The sequence below is a fragment of the Anomalospiza imberbis genome, chromosome 3 (assembly GCF_031753505.1).
Source record: "Anomalospiza imberbis isolate Cuckoo-Finch-1a 21T00152 chromosome 3, ASM3175350v1, whole genome shotgun sequence".
Lineage (NCBI taxonomy): Eukaryota > Metazoa > Chordata > Aves > Passeriformes > Viduidae > Anomalospiza > Anomalospiza imberbis.
Genome location: NC_089683.1, coordinates 71,059,440 through 71,079,590, shown reverse-complemented (window position 1 = coordinate 71,079,590; position 20,151 = coordinate 71,059,440). Strand labels below are relative to the sequence as shown.

Sequence of the window (20,151 nt, the reverse complement as noted above, 5' to 3'; positions counted from 1 at the left end):
CCGCCCTCCCCTCCCGCGGCTCCCGCTCGGCGGCGGCGGCAGGTGAGGATGCGGCTGGGCGGGCGCTCTCGCGTCGGCGGCGCTGCTGCTGGTGGCCGCCGGGGCTGAGGTCGCTGCCATGGCTCTACCGGGCGCCGGGGCGGCGGCGGCGGCCGCCGGTGGCAGCGGGGGTCCGTGCCCGCTGTGGACGGCGCTGTACGACTACGAGGCGAGCGGCGAGGATGAGCTGAGCCTGCGGCGAGGGGACGTGGTGGAGGTGCTGTCGCAGGACGCGGCGGTGTCCGGCGACGACGGCTGGTGGGCGGGGAAGATCCGCCACCGCCTCGGCATCTTCCCGGCCAACTACGTGACCCGCCAGCCCCGCGGTGGAGCGGCGGCGGGGGGCGGCGGGCGGGGGGACCCCGCGGGGACCCTAACGGAGATCGACTTCCAGCACCTGGAGCTGCAGGAGATCATCGGCGTTGGGGGCTTCGGGAAGGTGTACCGGGCCACCTGGCGGGGCCGCGAGGTGGCCGTGAAGGCGGCACGGCAGGACCCCGACGAGGACATCACGGCCACGGCGGAGAGCGTGCGGCAGGAGGCCAAGCTCTTCTCCATGCTGCGGCACCCCAACATCATCGCCCTGCACGGGGTCTGTCTGCGAGAGCCAAACCTCTGCCTCGTCATGGAGTTCGCCCGCGGCGGATCCCTCAACAGGGCCCTGGCCGCCGCCCCCGGGGCCGCGGCCGCCCGCGGGGGCCGCCGCATCCCCCCGCACATCTTGGTGAACTGGGCGGTGCAGATCGCCCGCGGCATGCTCTACCTGCACGACGAGGCCATCGTCCCCATCCTGCACCGGGACCTCAAGTCGAGCAACAGTGAGTCTCGGGCGGGGCGCTGGGGGGAGGTGACGAGGGACCTTCGGACCGCGACGGCGAGGGGATGTCCCCGCCCTAGGCCGCTGGGCCGGGGGTGACCCGGCGTGAGCCCGGCGTGGCGGCGCTGGCTGCGGAGGCGGGTGGCCGGGCCTGGACGGGCTCCGTCCGAGAGCCCTGTTCCACCGGGGGATGGATGTCGCAACTTGGGCACCCCGTGCCAGAAGCTTGGGCAAGCGGCAGGTCGGTTTGCCGGGCTGTGAGCTGGCCACGAACTCGTGGAAAGGTCGGGAGGAACCGGGGGTACCTTCAGCACACGCAAAGTCCTGCCCCCTCGGAGGGAAGCTCCCTTTGAGCGGGATAAAATCCTGTGCGCAACCACAATTGCAGATGTGCAAGGCTGTTTTTACTCCTGCCTTTTAAAACTTACCCAAGGAACCAAGCGCCTTGTAAAGAAAAGATTTAATAAGGGTATCACTTCTTTCTCACTGCCGAACAATCATATGTGTTTCTGGTTTTCACTGCATGCATTTAACATTGTTAAAATTTACCCAGTTAGCCACCATTGAGGTGGAAAAGACAAGTACCTTAAAACCAGTAGAAACTGTTGTTCAGATGCCAGATTTGCTTTCATCCCTTGGCTGCACCTGCAGCAATGAGGGAGTTGCTCAATTTGTGCTTAATGGCTCCTTGGTCCATCTGACAATACAGAAGCATCTGAGATTTTGGCCACTGTGCATTTGGAAAGCTGGAGTGTTTATGGATTGCCGTTGTAGTTGTGTTTAGAAATGATGACCTGAAGGTGGAAATCTGTGTGTTTCCCGAAATCTCAACTCTTTCATTTTTGTTCTGAATGCTCCAAAAGTGCAGCAATGTGTTAGTCTTTTTTTTTTTTTTCCCAGTTAGGAGTCCTTAAGTAGTCCAGTAGAAATAAAAAAGCTTCGTTCAAGTTTGAAGCACTTTGTTTAAGAGGCTGTGTGTCTTGAAGGTCACCATGCATGGGCTGTTAAGACAAGGCTCAGTCATGGGACTGACTGTTCTGAGAATACTCTCACTATTTGTTTGATAAAGAAAGAACCTAGCTCAGCTGTGTTTGTGATTCTGTTTGTAGCACAGGCGGTGAAATCTTGGACATTTAGCGTCATGGCCAACACCTTTATTTCTAGCAAGTGGTCTGTAGCCCCGCTTGTGCCCTTTTAGTTTGCTGCTGTGCTCAGAACGAGCTGCTGCACTTGGAGTATTTATTTAGTGGCTTTCCTTAGACAGAGTGGGCTGCTGCATGCTAGAAGCATGTTCAGTGACAAAGTTCGTGTCTGAAATAAATTCATAACCCTGTGGTTTAGCATAACACTGGGAGCTGAGTTGGGTACTGCTGAGAACTGATAACCATTATCATCTTTTCATATGATGGGGTAATGGCAGAGCATTTAAAAAATATATAATTCTGATTATAACCTCAGCAGATGTGCCTATTCACTGCTTTCATTGCTAACTCCTGTTGCAGATGTACTTAATTTGAGCTAGTTAGGTCTCTCACCTGTATTTCTTAATCTTAGCAAGATACTTCAAACAAAGTTCTTAGTTTGAAGAAGTACTGAATGTGCTAAATAGAATTATGTCTCTTGACCTTCCACCTAAAAGATTGTGTTAGAAGACAATGGTGCACTGGTGGTACCATATACTGTTTAACAACATGAATTTAAAACGACTGCAAGTCATGGCAGTATCCCCTGTTATGGTAACTCATCCATTCATTGAAATTTCCCTTCATTCTTGTTCTGTAGTCTTTTGCAGTCTTGCACAGTGGGAGTGGAATGCTGCCAGGGTTGACTGAGCGATTTGCTTGGCATGGATAGTAACAGCTCTGCAGTGGCTGCAGCTCCAGGCAGGGGTCTGGCAGCACCCATTCCTCACCTGCTCGTAGCTGCTTTCCAGGCACTGCTAGTGGTGGTGAGTCAGTGCTCACCCTTAAGCAGCTCTAGGTAGTATATGAATGTATCAGTTTTGTGCTGGCTTAGTCATTTTTGTTAAGAAGGATGTTTTTTCTTACTCAGACAATAAAATAGAAAAATGACTGCCCTTAATATGGTGTGGAAAGGAATGCTTCTCAAACTATTTCCCTAGCAAGCAGGCAGGAACTAATTTTTCCAGCCAGGGAAAGGGAGCCCCTTCTACCAGTGTATTTGATCCAGAAAAGGTATATGTCTGGGCTTGTGGTTGGCAGGCAATAGCAAGCATCTCCAAGGCAAGCATGTTACTTAGTGCAGTTTTATGGAGTTGGGATCTCTGTGGCTTATCTAGTGTAGTTTCACTGATGCCAAATTGACAGGACTGAAGAGAAAGTGCCACAAACAGAAGGGCCATGAGAGCAGCCAGTTTTTATTAACAGCAGTGACAATCTAGGTTTGAATGCTCTTGTTTCATTGGTTTCCTTTTGGGAGCTGGGAAAAGGTTTGTGTTTCTGCCTGAGTAAGGGCAATTAATAGGTAAACAAATGTTTTCCATATTGGAGAGGAAAACTAACAAACTTGGTTTTGAGGGCTGAACAGGGAAGTAAAATGTAACTCATGAATTTTATTAACAGCAGAGGGAGTTTCTTCAGTCCTGGAGTCCACGAAAAATAGATTTAAATTTTCAGGCTTTTCAGAAGCAGACAAAACAAAGGTGTAAAGAAATCTTAGCTTTAGATAAGTGTGATTAAATGGAACGTAGTAACCATGGTCTCTAATGTTGCCTTGCAAATTTAATAAAGCTGTTGCTTTATAAAATCTTGTGTGGCTGAAGTGGTGAGAAGTTTCACTGACAAAGATCATGGCCTGTTTTGAGGATAACTTCTCATAAGCAGTTCTTACATTCCTCAATTTACTTTATAGATTAAGGGCATAATCTAAAGTTAAAGACGTGAGCTTTACCTAATCTAAAATCTGAATAAAAATCATGGAAGAATTTTTTTTTTTTTTCAAGCCATCATTGTTAGTCAAGGAATTCTGAATGAATTGATGCTTTAACCGAAAAAATGTCTTAAAAATTGTGAAAATACTCAAATATTTCTAACTCTGTCTTCTGGGTAGGAATTTATTCTTGATTAAGCATGCCAGCTGATTATGAAAAAAAATTAGGATTTACTGGAAATAAAAGACAGGAATTCATCTACAAGACTAGACACTAATAGTTATTTGTGTCTTTTTACCACATCTCAGCTGTTTTTCTGACTCTTTGGAAGGGCAACTTTTTTCTCTGATGGGATAAAATTCCTTGCTTCTGAGCAAGGACACTCCATTAGTTTCAATACCTGTGGTAGTTTAAGGGCTCAGCATAGCCTCCCCTGATTATTGTATCCTGAAGAAAGCTAGTAATATGTTCAGGTAGAGTATGCCACATTTTCACTTTCTGAGTCAAGGGTAGAGAAAATTGAGGTTTGGAATTCTGGGGTTGATTTCAGACTGTGCGCTACTTCTGCCTTTAAAAAAAACACGCTTTATGTCTAGTGCAGCAGCCTTGTGTACTTGTAGGAAGCATTGCAATAAGTTCAGAATATCTTGCTTATGGCATAGACCTATCCATGATTACAGAGTTGATTATGTGTAGGTTAAGTGTACTAACACAGTACTGATAAAGAGCTCTGTGCTCACTTGTCATAGATGGATATGCCAGCAGGGTTCAGTTTGCTGTGGTTTTCACCAGCTCCTCCAACAATCCAGGGTCCTTTGCAGCCCTCAGCTCTGTGAAGGGCATTGAGTTTATATTGCTTTTTGAAATTGTTGAGGTCAGCTTGAGTTCCAAGGGTTGTTGAATAAGGCCATGGAAGTGACAGTTCTAATGAGAACTACTTGGAATTCCAAGGAATCAAACATACGAGACAGCAACCCACTGTAATGTCATGTTCTTCAAACTAGTATAATGAGTAGCAGTTAGAGAATAGAAACCATTTGATTTTAAAATCTTAAAAGGAAGTGTAATGTGTTTTCACAGAACTGTTGACTCAGTAGCTTTTGTTGAGGCAAGGTGTCCTGGAGTTTGAAAAAAAGCAAGAACAAATTATCTCTGGTTCTTTGCTTTTACAGGTTATTTGTAGCAGAATTGCTCAAGTTATTCTATTAAACACCTTCTAAAATAAGATGGAGATGTTTTCCAGAATTAGTAAAAACTGCTTTCTCTCAAACTTCTCTGTATAGCAACTTTAGGCTAGCTGTTCAAGGAGAGGAAGAGTAAGAAACTAGAGTTAAGCCTATCTGCCATTTTCTGAACTGATTTTATGTGTTCTGAAATCACTAGGGTGCATAATTTGTCTCTTTACTGTTTTGAAGAGGTTAAGACTTTTTCACATCACAATTACAGCTGTTATTAAATGTTTGAAATGTGGAATCTTGTACAATTACCAAGAGAATTCAAAATTACATTCTTATATTATTGCAATTGTCTTTGGTAGTTTTGAGAGAGAAGAGAAATGACTTTTCAGTAGATTTGAGCTTCAACGTAACTTCCTTTGAAAGTTTCAAGATGCCCACTGATGGCCATGAAACTTGGAGTTTTTTCTGTCGGTAGCACTGTGCCAATTACTGCTCACCTATTGTGGTGTAACAAAACTAAAAAACCTGATGTATTCTGCATCTCAGTCTCCTCCTCTTGGCACTCCCATTTGTAGAACTTACAGTCTCTTGTTGGCTTCCACATCTCCAGTGTCCCTGATGGGCTAAGCCTGACTGTGCCAAGGTGTCTATCTCCAATGCTGGGTGACTCAGGCACCTCCTGTAGCATGCTGCATATGCTGTAATTGGTTTGACATTGCTTGTACTGCCTGGCTAGCTGCTAAGCTGCTGGTGGCTGGTGTCTCTGAGGTCTGGAGGGGAGTGGATGTTTTTCCTGGCAGAACTAACTGAAGTTCCTCTGCCGGAAGGCAGCCGGTTTTCATAAAACTCATTGGAACCACGTCTTTGAGAGTGTGGCATCACTTTGATAACTGTCAATCAGGTAGAATAGTAGGCCAGAAGTTATTTAGCATTTTAAAATCAGTAGGCTGTTGTTTTCCATGCTGCCTTCATATAGGAAGTCACGGTATTTAAATGCTTTACATTGTTCTTAATTACTTAAAATCACATAAAGTTAGAAATTATGCCAGGTGTACCATGTTCCTATCCCATCTCTGAGAGGCGGCAGCCCTGCCTTGTGCTTTGCTGTAAGAATAATGCTGCTGCATTGCAACATTAAGAGCTGGTCATACATCCTGAAGCATCTGGAAGTGTATATGCAGGAAGGAGCACTGGTTTTTATAACCTTGTTGGCTAAGTATTCTTAAAAAAACCCACAGAAAACCAAAATCAAACCACCTTCATGCAAATATCAGTAGGATTGCAAAATTTCATTAATTTGGGAAACAACATCTGTTTTGAACGTTGTGATCTACTTAAAGTTAGTGTGCCATTGAATTCCAGGAAATTTTTATTTTGAATGTCCTTATGTCACATGAAACAGTTCTGTGTTTCATGAAACATTGCTCCCAGTAAATTTTTTTTCATTATTTCATGTGTGCTCGGACTATGTAGATAGGGATTCTATTTTTTTGAGAGGCCCTGAAGGTTAGCTGGATTCTGTGGCAGCATCAAATGCTTAGCAGCCTTGAGCTAAAGTATTATCTTTTTCCAGTTCATCAAAGGCAATGCTATGTGTTATACCTGTTTTAATATTCACTTGATATATATGCTTGTTGCATATAAATATGTTGTATAGTTTATGTCCAGAAAGATGCTGGAATTCAAGAGAGAACAATTTTGAGTAACTGGTTGCTGCAATTGTCTCGATTCACCATAGAAATAACTAAAGTGTTAATTACTATAGTGTTAAAATGTTGTAGAGGCCTAATTTCAAGTTGAGGGATGTGTTTCAGCATTTAAAAATAATATTCAGGAACATTATGATTTTAGTACAATATCCATTAAATGAAATTTTGTGAACTACTGCTCTGTAATACAATATTTCTACAGTCAAAGCTTTCAGAGGAGGAATAATATCCAGCAGTTATTTTATTTGTAGATGAAGACTTAACTACAGTTGCCATTTATTTCATTGCAATTACGGTCTTCTAATTTTGCTTCTGTTTGATGTTTTTCTATGTCTCAAGTCTGGACATTAACAGGTGAGAAAGATTACTCATTAATTTAGAACAAAGTCCCTCAAACTTAACAAGGCTGAAGTATATTTACATGTAGTGCTTTATGCTGAAAACAAGACTCTGGGCTGAAACACTAGCTATATGTAATTTGATTAATTAAAACTTCATGAACTTTTAATACCCCTATTTATAACTCATTTTTAATTCAGACTTTTGTTGTAATGTTTTCCCAACTATGTCCATCTGACAGCTGTAGAGAGTTGTTTCTTATTTGGTGTTGAGACTGCATCTCTAACAGGTTGAATTATTTAGTCCAGAATAATATTACTTTGATCTTTCTCTGGATCTAACTTGGTTTTTCATGTCTTCTTCTCTCTGTCTTTGTTCTGTCATTGTAAAACACCAAGTGATCTGTTTTATAACTTTTGGAAGATTTTTTTTTTTTCTGCTTTGTTATACTCATTCCTAGCAGGTTTCTCCAGGACTTTCATTTGCACCAGGGTTTCTGGTGACCTCTTCATGGAGAATGTGGGGAGTCACATTCTAGTCTGTATGTTGTGTTTGCTCACTGTTTTTGATGATAAAGAGTTCTGTTTTGGGGTAGCATTATAAATTGAAATGTAGGACTTCGGATAAGAGTGTTTTTAATATTTGTGTCTTAAAGAAGACTTCAAGCATTATTTGGCTCTTTTTTTTATAGCTAATACCCTAAAGATATGTTCATATACATTTTTGCCTCTGAAAATTATGCCGAGCAAGCAACCCATTTCCACAAAGGTCAGTGGAAAACCAGACAGCTAAACACCTCCCATTAGCTGTTAAAATACATATACAATTTTGTTAATTCCCCTAAACAGTGAAAAATAAGTTTAACTGCTGACCATAACACTTGTTAAATGAGGTATTGTACTTAAATAAACTGACTGCAAAGTGTGGTTGGGATTTAGACATTGGTGGTGTTATCCAAGCATTAGAAGAAATCGAGATATAACTCAGTTGTCAGTTACAGATTATTCCCCCATCTGCATTGGAGCTGCAGGGACAGAGCATGTCTTTGGACCCTCTTTGCAAATATTAAAAGTTTCATGAAAATGTTCTGCAACCTCAAAAGAATAGAGAAGCAACACATCACTGAACTGTATTTGGATGTTGAATGCTGTTTTGTGGTTTCTTTGACCTTAGAAGAGAATGGCTTTTTGTTTGCAGTCTCTAAGTTTTCTTACCACTGAGTCTGAACTTTCTTCTAAACTTGCTTCAGTGTTTCAAGTTCTGAAACAGACTGACCTTGTACGATAAACATTTGCAAGGAGTGGTTGCAGTGCAGGGTAATTTCTGACCTTGAAATTTATTTTTGATTATTTGTTAAATTTAAGGCATTGAAATTTGTTTCAATGACTTTTCACTAATAATGCTTCTGCAAATGCAGATTTTTTTTTTTTTTTGAGCTTTGGTATTTCTTTGTTTATTAGAAGCAAAATTAGGGCATTAAGTAAACATAAATACAGATTATATAGCTACAAACAGATAAATACCAAATTACTTGGCTGTATATATTCACAGTACAAAAATATCAACTGGTGTAATGTACATTCCTGGACTGACAGCTTTAAACTACATTTCATCATTTTTACCTTGCTTGACCAAATGTTACTAAGAGCCTACCTCAATCCAGTCACTGAAAATAAGTGGATGTTTAAATTTTAGCCCTCTTACTGCATGTTAAATTCATGGATTAAATATGGTAAGTCAGAAAAATTACATATTTGTATAATGTCACCACAGAAGTGTTCTTCCTTCTTGGAGCTTCTTGCCAGCTTTAACCTTTTTTTGTGTAGGATGGGGGTCATAGCTCCAGTTAAATCAGTCCTAGACATGCCAGTGTTGGCTACATAATCATTCTTTGTTCTCTTCATAGTGACTAAAATCTGTGTTTTGGCAGGTGTACTATTAACTCAGAGCTGATAAGTCGGCCCTCCCTCTCAGAAATGTAGGAGTAAATGCTTCATTGCTGTGGTTCATTATGGGACAAGTTAACCCTTGGAACTGTTTATATTTTAGTTCTAAATGTTCAGACAGTTTTGTGATTTTCTTTTCTATTAGGATTAGATGCCACTGTTCTTCCTGAAGTTAATTGCTTTTATTTCCTCCTGTATTATGTAGAAAGGAAAAATATTGTACTTTTTAACTCATTGCTTAATGTTATGCTATTGAGACAAACAATCAGCCTTCCCTTTCATTTTCTCTTCTCAAGAGGACAGCACTGGGAAGTTTGTAGAGTTCTCATTTCAAAATAAGTGTTTTCTTTCTTTCAAGAACTTTGCTGTTCTTGAAAATGCACAGCCCTGAGAGGGTAATGAAGAAACTGCAAGGATGGAATGCAGGAATCCTACCCCACAGAATCTATTTTGATGGGATTTTTTTTTCCTCCCAAGTTTTGTATTTAAAAAAAAAAAGTGGACTCAAAAATGGTCTGGTTTTTTTTTCTGCTTTGTTTGGTGGGTAACAGGTTGTTTGGCTTTTTTATTTTTTGTTAAAACAGCAAGACTCTTTCAAATATTCTTTATAAAAGAAACTGACAACCTAAAAATGCTTTATAAATTGTAACCTATTAAGATTCCTCATAGAAATTGTGTTAGCAGGTTTTCCTGTTAACTGATGAAATTCTAACAGAACTTAATGACTAAACCTGACTAAATATCTACAACCAGAATTTGGATTCATAGTAGTTGGCATCTTCAAAGGGACCCAGGAGTTGGTTTTGGTTTATTTAATGGGTTCTTTCCAAGAGTAGATTTCGTCAAAGGGGATTTTATAATGGGAAAAAAAAAACGTAGCAAAGCTGGATCCTATCTTTAAATCTCTGACTAAAACTACATGTAAAAGAGTTGACCTGTTTCTATTGCTTGACTTCCCACTTGTTGCAACAGGTGCCACAGTGGGTTCATCGGGCAGCTATTAGATACATGAGGAGGCTGCCCCAGCCACCTCCAGGCAGCTTCTCCCCCTTCCACCTGTCAGCAGAATCTACACATCTCAGTCTCTGCCTGTGTGGTCAGTAGGTCAGGTTAAAACTTCGGAGAGATTCAGCAGGAAGCTACTCTAAGCTGGTTTATTTGCAGGCTTCATTTTCTGCTGAGCTATCTGGCTGGTTGAGTCTCCCAAGACTACCCAGCTGCTAGACTCAGTCTGGGGGGAAAAAGCTGTAGAGGGTGAGGGGCTATAAATGAAGAGGAGGTTAAGGTAAGTGTTTCAGTGGCAGCAGGCTCTTACTGTCTTGGTTGTGACATCAAACTACACCTCTTTACTTCAGCTTTGCTAGTAAGTCACCTTTGAAAATAGAATGTCTTTTTAATTTTTAGGTATGTATCTATGTATTTCTATTAAACTTTATTTCATTTTGATCATTTTGATGTGACTTTTTTTAATATTAAATATTCTAATTTTAACACATCAAATGCACCTTTGAGATAAGTTACAAAAAATAAAGCAACAAGGAAGTTCGTAATTGTGGAGTGTAATGTGTTATGATCAGGAAAAGTATGCCAACTATGTAAATACTTCCGTGTACTCAGAAGCTGTGTATTCTTCTGATTAGCTTGAAATATCAAACTGCATTGAGTCATGTTCTATTGACTTCAGAAATATAACTATAAATCCAAGCCAGATTTGGATGAAATATTCATAGCTTCAAAACGAAATACTGAAAAGGTGATTTGACTAATGATAGATAACTTAAATTGTTAGTTCTGAAGGAAGGTAACCTCTGTCAGCTCTTGCCCCTGGATGCCATTTGTGAGATTATAAACTTCATCTGCACTGCCTGTATGCTGTATGACACATATTGATTTAGGGAATGGCCAGGTCTTAAATTTGGGTTAGGCAGGAAATTAATGTTTTCTCCAAGTTTCTCCTGGAGGAAACTGTACCTGATATGTTACATATTGACAAAGACTTTTTATGCTGTTTCAAATAAGTGAGGAAATTCCTGGTAGATAGAACACAACTGAGTGTTTTGAGTTTTAAAGCTAAGTTTTCAGTATTGATTGACTTCCATGTAATTGTGAAATTATGGAGGAATTGCTTTAATGAGGTTGTTTTTTCTTAAATTTAGTTTTTAAATAGGAGAGTTAAGTTCAATATTTTATTAAAGAGAACTTGAGAATGTTTGGTGTCCGGTCTGCTTTTGATTTTTTGCTGATGTATTATCCAAATCCTAAATTTTCAGAATTTACTGCTGATCTAGTATTTAAATTACATTTATTTGAATGTTTAATTACAAATGCTTGTTACCTCTAGTACTTCTCTTACAGCACAATAGAAATTTCTGTTTTGCATTACAGACCTATCTGAAGAGCAAGTGAAGCACAAATGGCATGCAGTAAAATAACTTGCCGCATCTGTAGTCTGTGCCAATAACTTGTTAAAACTGCTTCTTTCTCTCAAGTTTCCATTTGCCCAAAGTTGCTTTAATAATAGCTATTAAAGAAGTGAAGGGGAAGCAAAAAATGGTGACGCAAGCTGTGTTGGAGCTGTTGAAATCTCTTGTCCCTTTTCCTCTCTTTCCTTCTCCCTCCATTTTCTTCAGAAGGCAGGTGACTCCTAGTCATTCTTATCCTTTGTGCTTTTCTTTTCCCACATATCCTACAGTGAGATGTAGGATATGTAGTGCTTTTCTTATGAGGTTGGTGTGTATTTGTCAATTCATGATGTCGAGGACTTTTTGTGTCAAGTCTTGTCTTGTTTTGGCTTTCCAACTGGGAACACTTTGTTCAGGATTTTTTTTTTCTTTTAGTATATGTTGGCTCCTTTGAGGTACATTTCTTGGGTTGTTGGTTGTTTTGGATTTTTTTTTAATCTGGATATTTTTAGACAAATGCATATAAGTACAAACTGTTCCTTTCAGTTTAGTGTGAAAATTAAGAACTGGTTGTATGCCGTCTGTTAAATTACATAGATAATAGAAGAGCACGGTATCCATAGAATAAAGTCTCCTTTATGTGTAATCAGTGTTTAAAGGATAAAATTCCCTTGCTGATGGTGACCTCTGAACTTAATCTGGTGAGACCATCACAATCTGACAGATAGTAGCTACAGAGATAGCAGAACCCATCCTGAGAACCCATGGGAGAAAAGGAATGTATTTAAAAAGCAGTGCTGCATAGGCAAAAATATAATCTTCTGTATATACAGAAGAGTTTCTGATCTGTTAATGTTCTCACTGAGATATTTAATTTGTGGTTTGCACACCTAATTTTTTGCACTATGATACTTAATGTACAGTTTAAAATCTGGATATGGCTTCTATAAGCAATGTTGGCATTTTAATTTCCCATTATAATTGGAGCCAAATAACAGTTCCAAATGATGGAGGTAGGTCTCTTAATATGGACAAGGTATTGTGTTTCATTAATTGAATATACAACATTTAATAAGGTTTTTTTTCTGCCTGTTAGTCTCCAGGTAAAGATGCAGGGGTCACCCTGCTGGTTTTGTTGCATGTTGATTTAGTGAACAAACAGGAACCAGATTTGCTTGCAAACAGTTGGAGAGGGAACTGGCTGAGTGCAGGGGGAAGAAAGACAGTAGCAGCATTGTCTGGACAATCTCTATTTGCAAATTGAGTTGTACAGCATAACGACTTTCTTTCCTTTATAGTATTCTCTAAGAATGACTTTATCAGTGGTGGTAAATGTAGTGGATATGTAGGCATTCTTACCTGTAATCATAGTAACTTAAATAGCTGCGGTATTAAATAGCTTATATTTGCAAAGCCCATGATAGTCACCTGTTTAGCAAACTGTAGATAAAGTAGCAAGAAATGGTTGGTAGCAATTGACTATCGTGGGAAAATAAGTTGCTTAATGTTTTATTTTTAGTACTAACAAAATAGGTAATATAAAGAGGGTGTAATAGAAAGTACAAAGATGATAGGTGGGATAGAATGGACTTCAATATTTCAGGATTTTTTTTTTAAGTATTAGAAGGCAGTTTGAATTCAGTACATTTGAACTACCGAAAAGGTGTTAAATCCTTTTCTTTGGCTTCTCTCAGAATATCTTGTTAATCATTTTATATGTGTGGTAACTGAAAAAAGTCATCTGAAAACACTGGAACGCATTGTTCATGCAATAAAACTGACTTTAACTGTATGAAGTCTTTGGATTAAAAAAAATTTCAACTGAAGTGTTGTCTTAAATGGGGACTTTGGCTAGATAAGTTTGGATAAATACAGTCTATACGTACTTGGAACCAAAAAGAAAACTAACACCGTTGGAAATAACCTGCATTAAAAGAGTAGCATTGAAGACCTTAGTTCTAGGTATAGGTTTCCTAGATGTCCTGCCTAAAATGTTTGTCCAGGCCTCCCTCAGGCTTGCTGTAAATACTGTTTCTTAAATTATGTGAATTTTAACTAATAAAAAAGAGAGAAGCTGAGGCAGGAATGTGAGCCTTTTATTTAGAATTATGCTTTAAACAAAGTCCTTCAATTTAAATTAGTACTTCTGTTTCTTGTCCAGGCTTTCAGCTTAGTCTTGAAAGTAGCAGTGGGGGTGTCGTTCTGTACTTGAGTTTGCCAGACCTGCGCCCCCAGGAATCTGCTTTGTCTAGATGTGCCGTGTTCTATTATTTCAGGCTTATCGGTCTATATGTAGGCTCTTGCTTACTTTTTCCTTTTCCCCAATAAAATTTCAACCCAAGTTCAAAAGCACAGAGAATGCAGTTCTTGTTCAACTCTGGCCAGACTTGGTCTGCTACTTTATGCATATTTCAGCTTCTGCTCACATTAAAAAGAGCTTTATTGCCTGTGTGGAGAGTTTGGAGATGGGACTGATGGGATGGGAATGGCACAGGAAAAGGAGTGGCAACTGGGAGCATTTGAGGAGGATTTTCCTGGGGCTCGTGCCTCCTTTTCAAGCACAATTTCTGTGCTTTTCTTGACTAAGAACACTTTGCATGGAAACAGTAGTGGTGTGGCAAAGAATTGTTGCTAGGTCAGTTCTAATTAGAGGAACACAGACTTAGGAAGTACTGGCTAGCTCCATGGCAAAGTGTTAGATTTTGGTTTCTAAAAGTGTGGAAAACATCTTACCTGCATAGTGTTATACCATTAAATATTTGCATTGTGACATAAAATCAGTAGAAAAATATTCCAGCTGTAACAATGATAGTGCAGAAAGGAAGAAAGATTAATGGCAATATTGTTTCAGGGACCATTAGATTTAACAGGAATGTGTGTTGGATCTTGATACTTTTTTTGAGGAGTGAACTCTGTATTACACTGCAAAGGATGTCTGAAATGGGGATGGGAGAAAATAGACAATAAAATTCCCTACCCTGCTAACTGCAGGTCTAGAACTGAGTTTAATCAGAAGTGTACCTGTAAGAACTGGACCAGCCAGAGCACCTAGGAAAATATTTTGTTGTTAAGAGCACCAGTACTGTAGGACTGCATTCTATTGTTAGGTACGGGTAACTTCTGTTGTCATAACTTCTCTAAACCTTTGTTTAGGCTAGCAAAAAGGACAAGCTCTTCTGATTTTTACCTATATAAAAGACATTACTAGATCCTAACTATTCTATTTTCTATGTCTGCTTCAGTTCTTGTTGTTGGACATGCATGTGCAGGTTTAGTCATTCAATATTTCATGAGGTGTTATGCTTTGTAAAATTATATTGATACCTCCCTGTTTCTACTGAACTAAGCCTTCTTTAGTGTATTTTAGAATTGAATGAACTACTTGCACAGCTACATGTAGCTTGCTAGTTTTCTGTTAGTCAGAACAGCCAGGCATTTCTTCTTCCTTCATCTCTTCTTTATAGCTATAGATTTTATGATTGATCTTATGCAAATCTGCATATTTTTTTAGTATGAAGGTCTGTTCTTTCTTAGAGTGGGCACTACCTTCTGACTGACTGTGCTGCCCAGGGAGGTGTTGGAGTCACCATCTCTGCAAATGTTCCAGAAACGAATGGATGTGGTACTTCGTGCTAAGGTTTAGTTGACATGGTGCTGTTTGGCCAAAGGTTGGACCTGATGAACTTGGAGATTTTTTCCAAGCTTTATGATTCCAAGATAGCTTATCTACCCCTTTTAATGCCAGTTTACTGCATAGCACTTTATTTTTCTCTCTGACTTACCTGGCTTTTATCTTTAACTTGCTGATTTATATTTCAGGAATTATTGAAAATAACATCTCTTTGTTGCCCTGCTGTAAATATTTCTGGGCACGTATTGTCTCATATATTCAAGGAGTGCCTGTTATTTGTCACCCAAACCTTTGCTTTGTGATGTTAACAGATTTGCTTTCTCCTTGATCTCATTGCTGAAAGGTAGAGTCACAAAGAGAGATGTAATAACTCAGAATTTAGTTGAAAATGGTGTTGCAGGTAGAAATCATAAGCAACCTTAAACTGCTTGGTCATTTTTTTTATTTCTGGCTGGAATATTTGGGTAAGGAGCCAAGGTAGAGTTTTACATTTGGACCAAACTTAATCTCCTTCGATTTTGAATCATTCAGAAACATTGTATATGGTTTTGCTTATGTAAAAATAAATAAGGAGTTAGATAAATATCTTTATCCTATGTCCTACTTACTTGTAAATAAGTAAGCACATAGGATTTTCCTGCATTTCTGCATACCTAATCTAATCTGTGGTTGTTGGTGGGTTTTATTTTCAAATAGTCTTTGCACATCTAAATATTTTGGGCTGTGCTTGCCAGGAGCAAAGGTAGAATGTAAGTATGAACTTGATTCTTCGTGGAAAATAAAAAGTCTGAAAAACATTGAAGTAAAACCAAAAGTGTTAAACTTAACATTGCCATGTATATTGGAGCCAGAAAAGACAATTTAAAGGTTTGGAAAAGAAACAAGGGGGATGCTGAGTAAACAGGGCAAACTGGTGGTTGTAAAATAGCTTCTCCCAGGTTAGCAGCCAGCAAGGGCCAGGAAGCTATGGAAGAGGCAGAAGGATGCTATAGTAAAGGTTGCTAAGCTACTCCAAGGTAAGCTCTCACAGAGTGCTACTCAGCTATGCTGAGCATTTTTACTGCCCAGCTGCTAAGTAATGTGTGTGTGGTATTGTTTGCCTGGCTACCAGCCGGAAAGGGAAGTTTGAACTGCTAAGAAATGTTGTCCCTTTGTAGGATGAAACTTGGTCACATGCCAGTTATTACCTTTTGCAAGACTGACTGTTTTTGGTTTCGGTCACATTGACTGACAAGGAATGTCAGGAATTCTGCTGAACATGTTTGAAATGGAACAGCAAACAATAGGTCTTTGATTCAAGTATAAAAGTATAAGGACTTGCATGAATTTAACCTGTTCTGGTGGTTCTCATTGGTGAGGTCTTGGTTTGTCTGTACCATTTTGGCCTTCATTTCTCTTGCTCTGTTAAGAAGCTTATTGAAAATGGAATGTGGGTTCTCTTCCTTTTATCTGGATTTGATGTAATTTTTGAAATATTTGTAAGAGTTAATCTCTACCAGTAAGAATTGTATCTTTCAATTGCAAGTGCGAGGTCATCAGTTTTTCTTCTGTAAAGGAGGGGAAGTCTTTGCCTGCTTTTTTTGTTACTGGGTTTCCTGTACTGTGTTTTGCTCTACATACAGCTAGAAACCACACGTTTATGCTTCTAATTTAATTTTTGGTCTTTGTCCCAGGAGATTATTTTAACAGAAAGTTAAAACTGACAGCTGCTCTCAAACAGTGACAGAGGAACTGAATATGGAATTTAAATTATGGTGTGTTAAAATGATTCCTTTCCATCTGTTGTATCCCTCCTTGTGAGGGAGTTCAAGAGAACTGAGAATTACGCAGTTCTCTTCTTGTAACACTGTTTCCTGAAGAGGTGCTACAACTCTGTCAATAATGTTGTCTCATTGAACAAGTCAGGCACTGTGGGATGCAACAGCATAAAAAGGATAACTTAGTCTTTAACATTTCTGAAGGTGCAGTGTGTATAACATAAAAGGGACTGGATATGAGTCCAGTGGCCTGTTGCCAGCTGGGGACTCCTAAGGCAAACTAATTTCCCTGGCATATAGTTTCCCAACTTTGTTCTGATTTGTGGTCCAGGGATTTCATGAAAATAAACCTACTTTTTTGATATAAATTCCCTATATCAAGTCTACTTCTGTGAATTTGTGAAGATGCTTTTTAAATCTATGTTAAATAATAATATTCACATACCATGCCAAGAATTCCAAAGTTCAGAATCTTGTTGCAAAGTTCACCTATGTGTTATGTGAACGACTGACACGTGTTTGAGTCTCATCTGCTAGTTTTACCCAATGGTGTCCATTTCTTGTAGTGAGAAACTTTGAACAATTATTACCTCTAGTTTTCTTCAATAACAAGGCATTGTTATTTAGGTTTTTGTTTGTAAATGTTTCTTTTCCTAGGGGAAGGCTAGGAAATGGCTGCTTGTCTATTAACCATTCCTTGTAGCTGTGATTATTTTGTTTTGAATACCCTGCTTGTGTTCTTCCCCGCACCTCTTTCAGTTGCTACATGCTTTCAAAAATGAGTAGGAGCCAGGATGGAGTGCGCTATTAAGAATTTTATACGGTGACATAATGCTGCTTTGTTTTATCAGTCTTTTATAAGAATTCTTAACATTTGGTTTTGGTTTACTTCTGCTGCTGTTTTTATTATTCCAGAATCTGGTTGCAAAGTGGATAATTTTCTGGCAGTCTGTCATCATCTGGCATATTAGGATTCTGGGCTTTCTTAAATGATCTGATTTACTTTCCATCTTTCCAAGTGTATTTCTTGTACTAATTTAATATATGCTCCTACAGTTGCATAAAAAGCTCATGACGCTGTAGGTCTTTCTTGGTTCTATAGTTTGGAATAGCTTAAAATTATCAAAAAATATTTTCATGCAAATAAAAATTGCAATAATATTTTCTCAACACTAAAAGTATACAATTATCTGTGCAATACAAGTTGTGTGTGAAATTAGTAACAGAAATGTATATTTTTGTTGCCATTGCATTAATTTACAAACTCAATCTTTTGCAGTTTTACTGCTAGAGAAGATGGAGCATGATGACATTTGTAATAAAACTCTGAAGATTACAGACTTTGGTCTGGCTAGAGAGTGGCACAGAACAACCAAAATGAGTGCAGCAGGAACTTATGCATGGATGGCTCCAGAAGTTATCAAGTCCTCCATGTTTTCTAAAGGAAGTGATATTTGGAGGTAAGAAGTTTTTTCTGCTGAAGGCCATGTTCAGTGGAACTGTGTTAAGGGTTTTGACAGAATTATTTTTTGGTGGTTTGCTAGGTTATTGCCTCTACATATGGCTAGCTTAGCTCTTCTAAGACCAAATGCATTTTAAAATATCTACTTCAGTTGTTATACAATTTATTATCCATTACTTACAAACTGGGGGAGGAGGAGGGAAAATAAAGAATATTTTTTTTAAAGCAAGTTCTCATTAAGAGAAACCATTAAAATATTAGTTGGCTAACATACCCAAGTATTTCTCTGGAGTCTTAGTAACTTTGTGCTCTTGATACATTAATGTATGATAGATCTGGATTGATTTGGTAGGTTTATTTCATATTAAATGTCTGAAAACTCTCAGTCTGTTTAAAAATGGGACCAACCAATTCTTGCCTTATATGCCTGATAAATAATAATAATGTGCAAACCAGAACTTTGCCAGGTTTTAACTTGAATTAGTGCTGGTTTTAGGAATCTGGAATGTGATTGTGTATAAAAGTTAATACTGGGTTGAAGCTTCTACATTTACAGAGATTTTGCTTCCAGTAGCTGGATTAAGGAGAGTGTATTCAGCACAAATTTGTTTTTACTTGCTCTCTAATTTTAAAGGTGGGAAATGCCCTGTGTTAAATTTGTGAATTTCTCGTTTAAGATGTTATTGTGGATAATATAAATAATATGGCTCTCACTACCGATGCTATTTTTGAGTGGTGTTATGTGGGATACATGTACTGTAGAAAGGTAATTTAAACTTCAGTTTTAATTTAGTTCTGTTTTGTGAGTGCAGAAAAGCAGTGATTGCACAATAGGCTCTAAAAGCTGCTGTGCCCCACCTTGAAAAGTCTGCATTTCCTTTCTTTTTGATATGTTTGCTCTGAAGGGTCCAAGATAGCTATTTGGGGAAGGAGGGGAGGACTTTCATCTGTTTTCTTCTGCTGCTTTATGCATGTTCTGTATTGTGTAATTCTTAAATAGGGTCCTGTTTTGCTTAAATGCATGATATTCTACAGCATGAAGTAATACTTTTGGTATTCTCATGATGATTCTGTATCTGCACTGCTGTTTTGTGACACACATTTGTCTTGTCTCTGGAACCAATTTTATTTGTATTAGTCTCAGTTGATGCCCAGTTGGGAAGCATCTTTGGCCTCAATCTATTTTTTTCCATTCTTTCTTACTTTTTTCTTATTTTTTTTTTCTTTTGCGGGATGGAGGTTGGGTGTAGGCGTTTCCCTAATCAGCTGTATTCCATGCTTAATTACAGGTCCTGTCCAGTCTTGTTGCTGTGATTTTAGGTATCTGAGGGGGTATGCTTTGGTGCAATTATTTTATATTCTGCTGCAACATTAGTTTACATTTTTGGAACCTACAGTATTTCTCTTCTTCGCCTTCTCTTCTGCACGCCTCTCTTGTAAAAATGTAAGTATTTAGTTCAATGATGGAAGTCTAACAGGAGAGGTTTTTAAGTAGAAAGGCTGTGTTTTTGCAGTATAGTTTAGACCTTCTTAGCTTCTAAACATTTTCTCCTCACTGCATCTTGATCTATTCTGTTGCTTATCTTTACTCTTTCTTTAAAAGAAAAGCAAATAAAGAATATCCTGGTTACAGGAGTGGTTTTTGTTTTAAAAAGCCTTCAGTTTACCAATTTAAGTATATGGGTCTCTGTAAGACAAAAACACAGTATGTTTCAGCAAATTTCAAAACCTCAGTTACACATACTGCGTGCTGAGGCTCTGAATGAAATCTGCAGACCTCTGATTAGGCAAAAAAAGAGCAATTGAGGCTGCACAAGTTGAGGCAACTTACACTTCCAGCTAGTCTTCCAGAATCTGCCAGTGCTCAGAAATGTTGTGGGAGTATTTTCATGCAGAGCCTTCCAGGCTGTATGTTCTCAGGTGTCATCCTAGATAGCAGAACTAGTGCTTTCCAGGCCCTGCACGTGTATCCTTTTGCTTT

General features: G+C 39.1%; 1 protein-coding gene across 2 annotated transcripts in view; it reads left to right on the top strand.

Moving 5' to 3' along the window:
- Positions 1–20,151, top strand: part of MAP3K21 (mitogen-activated protein kinase kinase kinase 21) — a 40,205-nt gene continuing 20,054 nt past the window's right edge. The window contains exons 1-2 of one of the 2 annotated variants that reach the window (XM_068185059.1): positions 1–857; positions 17,988–18,168. In XM_068185059.1, coding sequence (XP_068041160.1) covers positions 119–857; positions 17,988–18,168 — 920 coding nt within the window. In that variant the 5' untranslated portion in view covers positions 1–118. The remainder of the gene's footprint in view (positions 858–17,987; positions 18,169–20,151) is intronic. The other variant, XM_068185060.1, reaches the window with a different exon arrangement.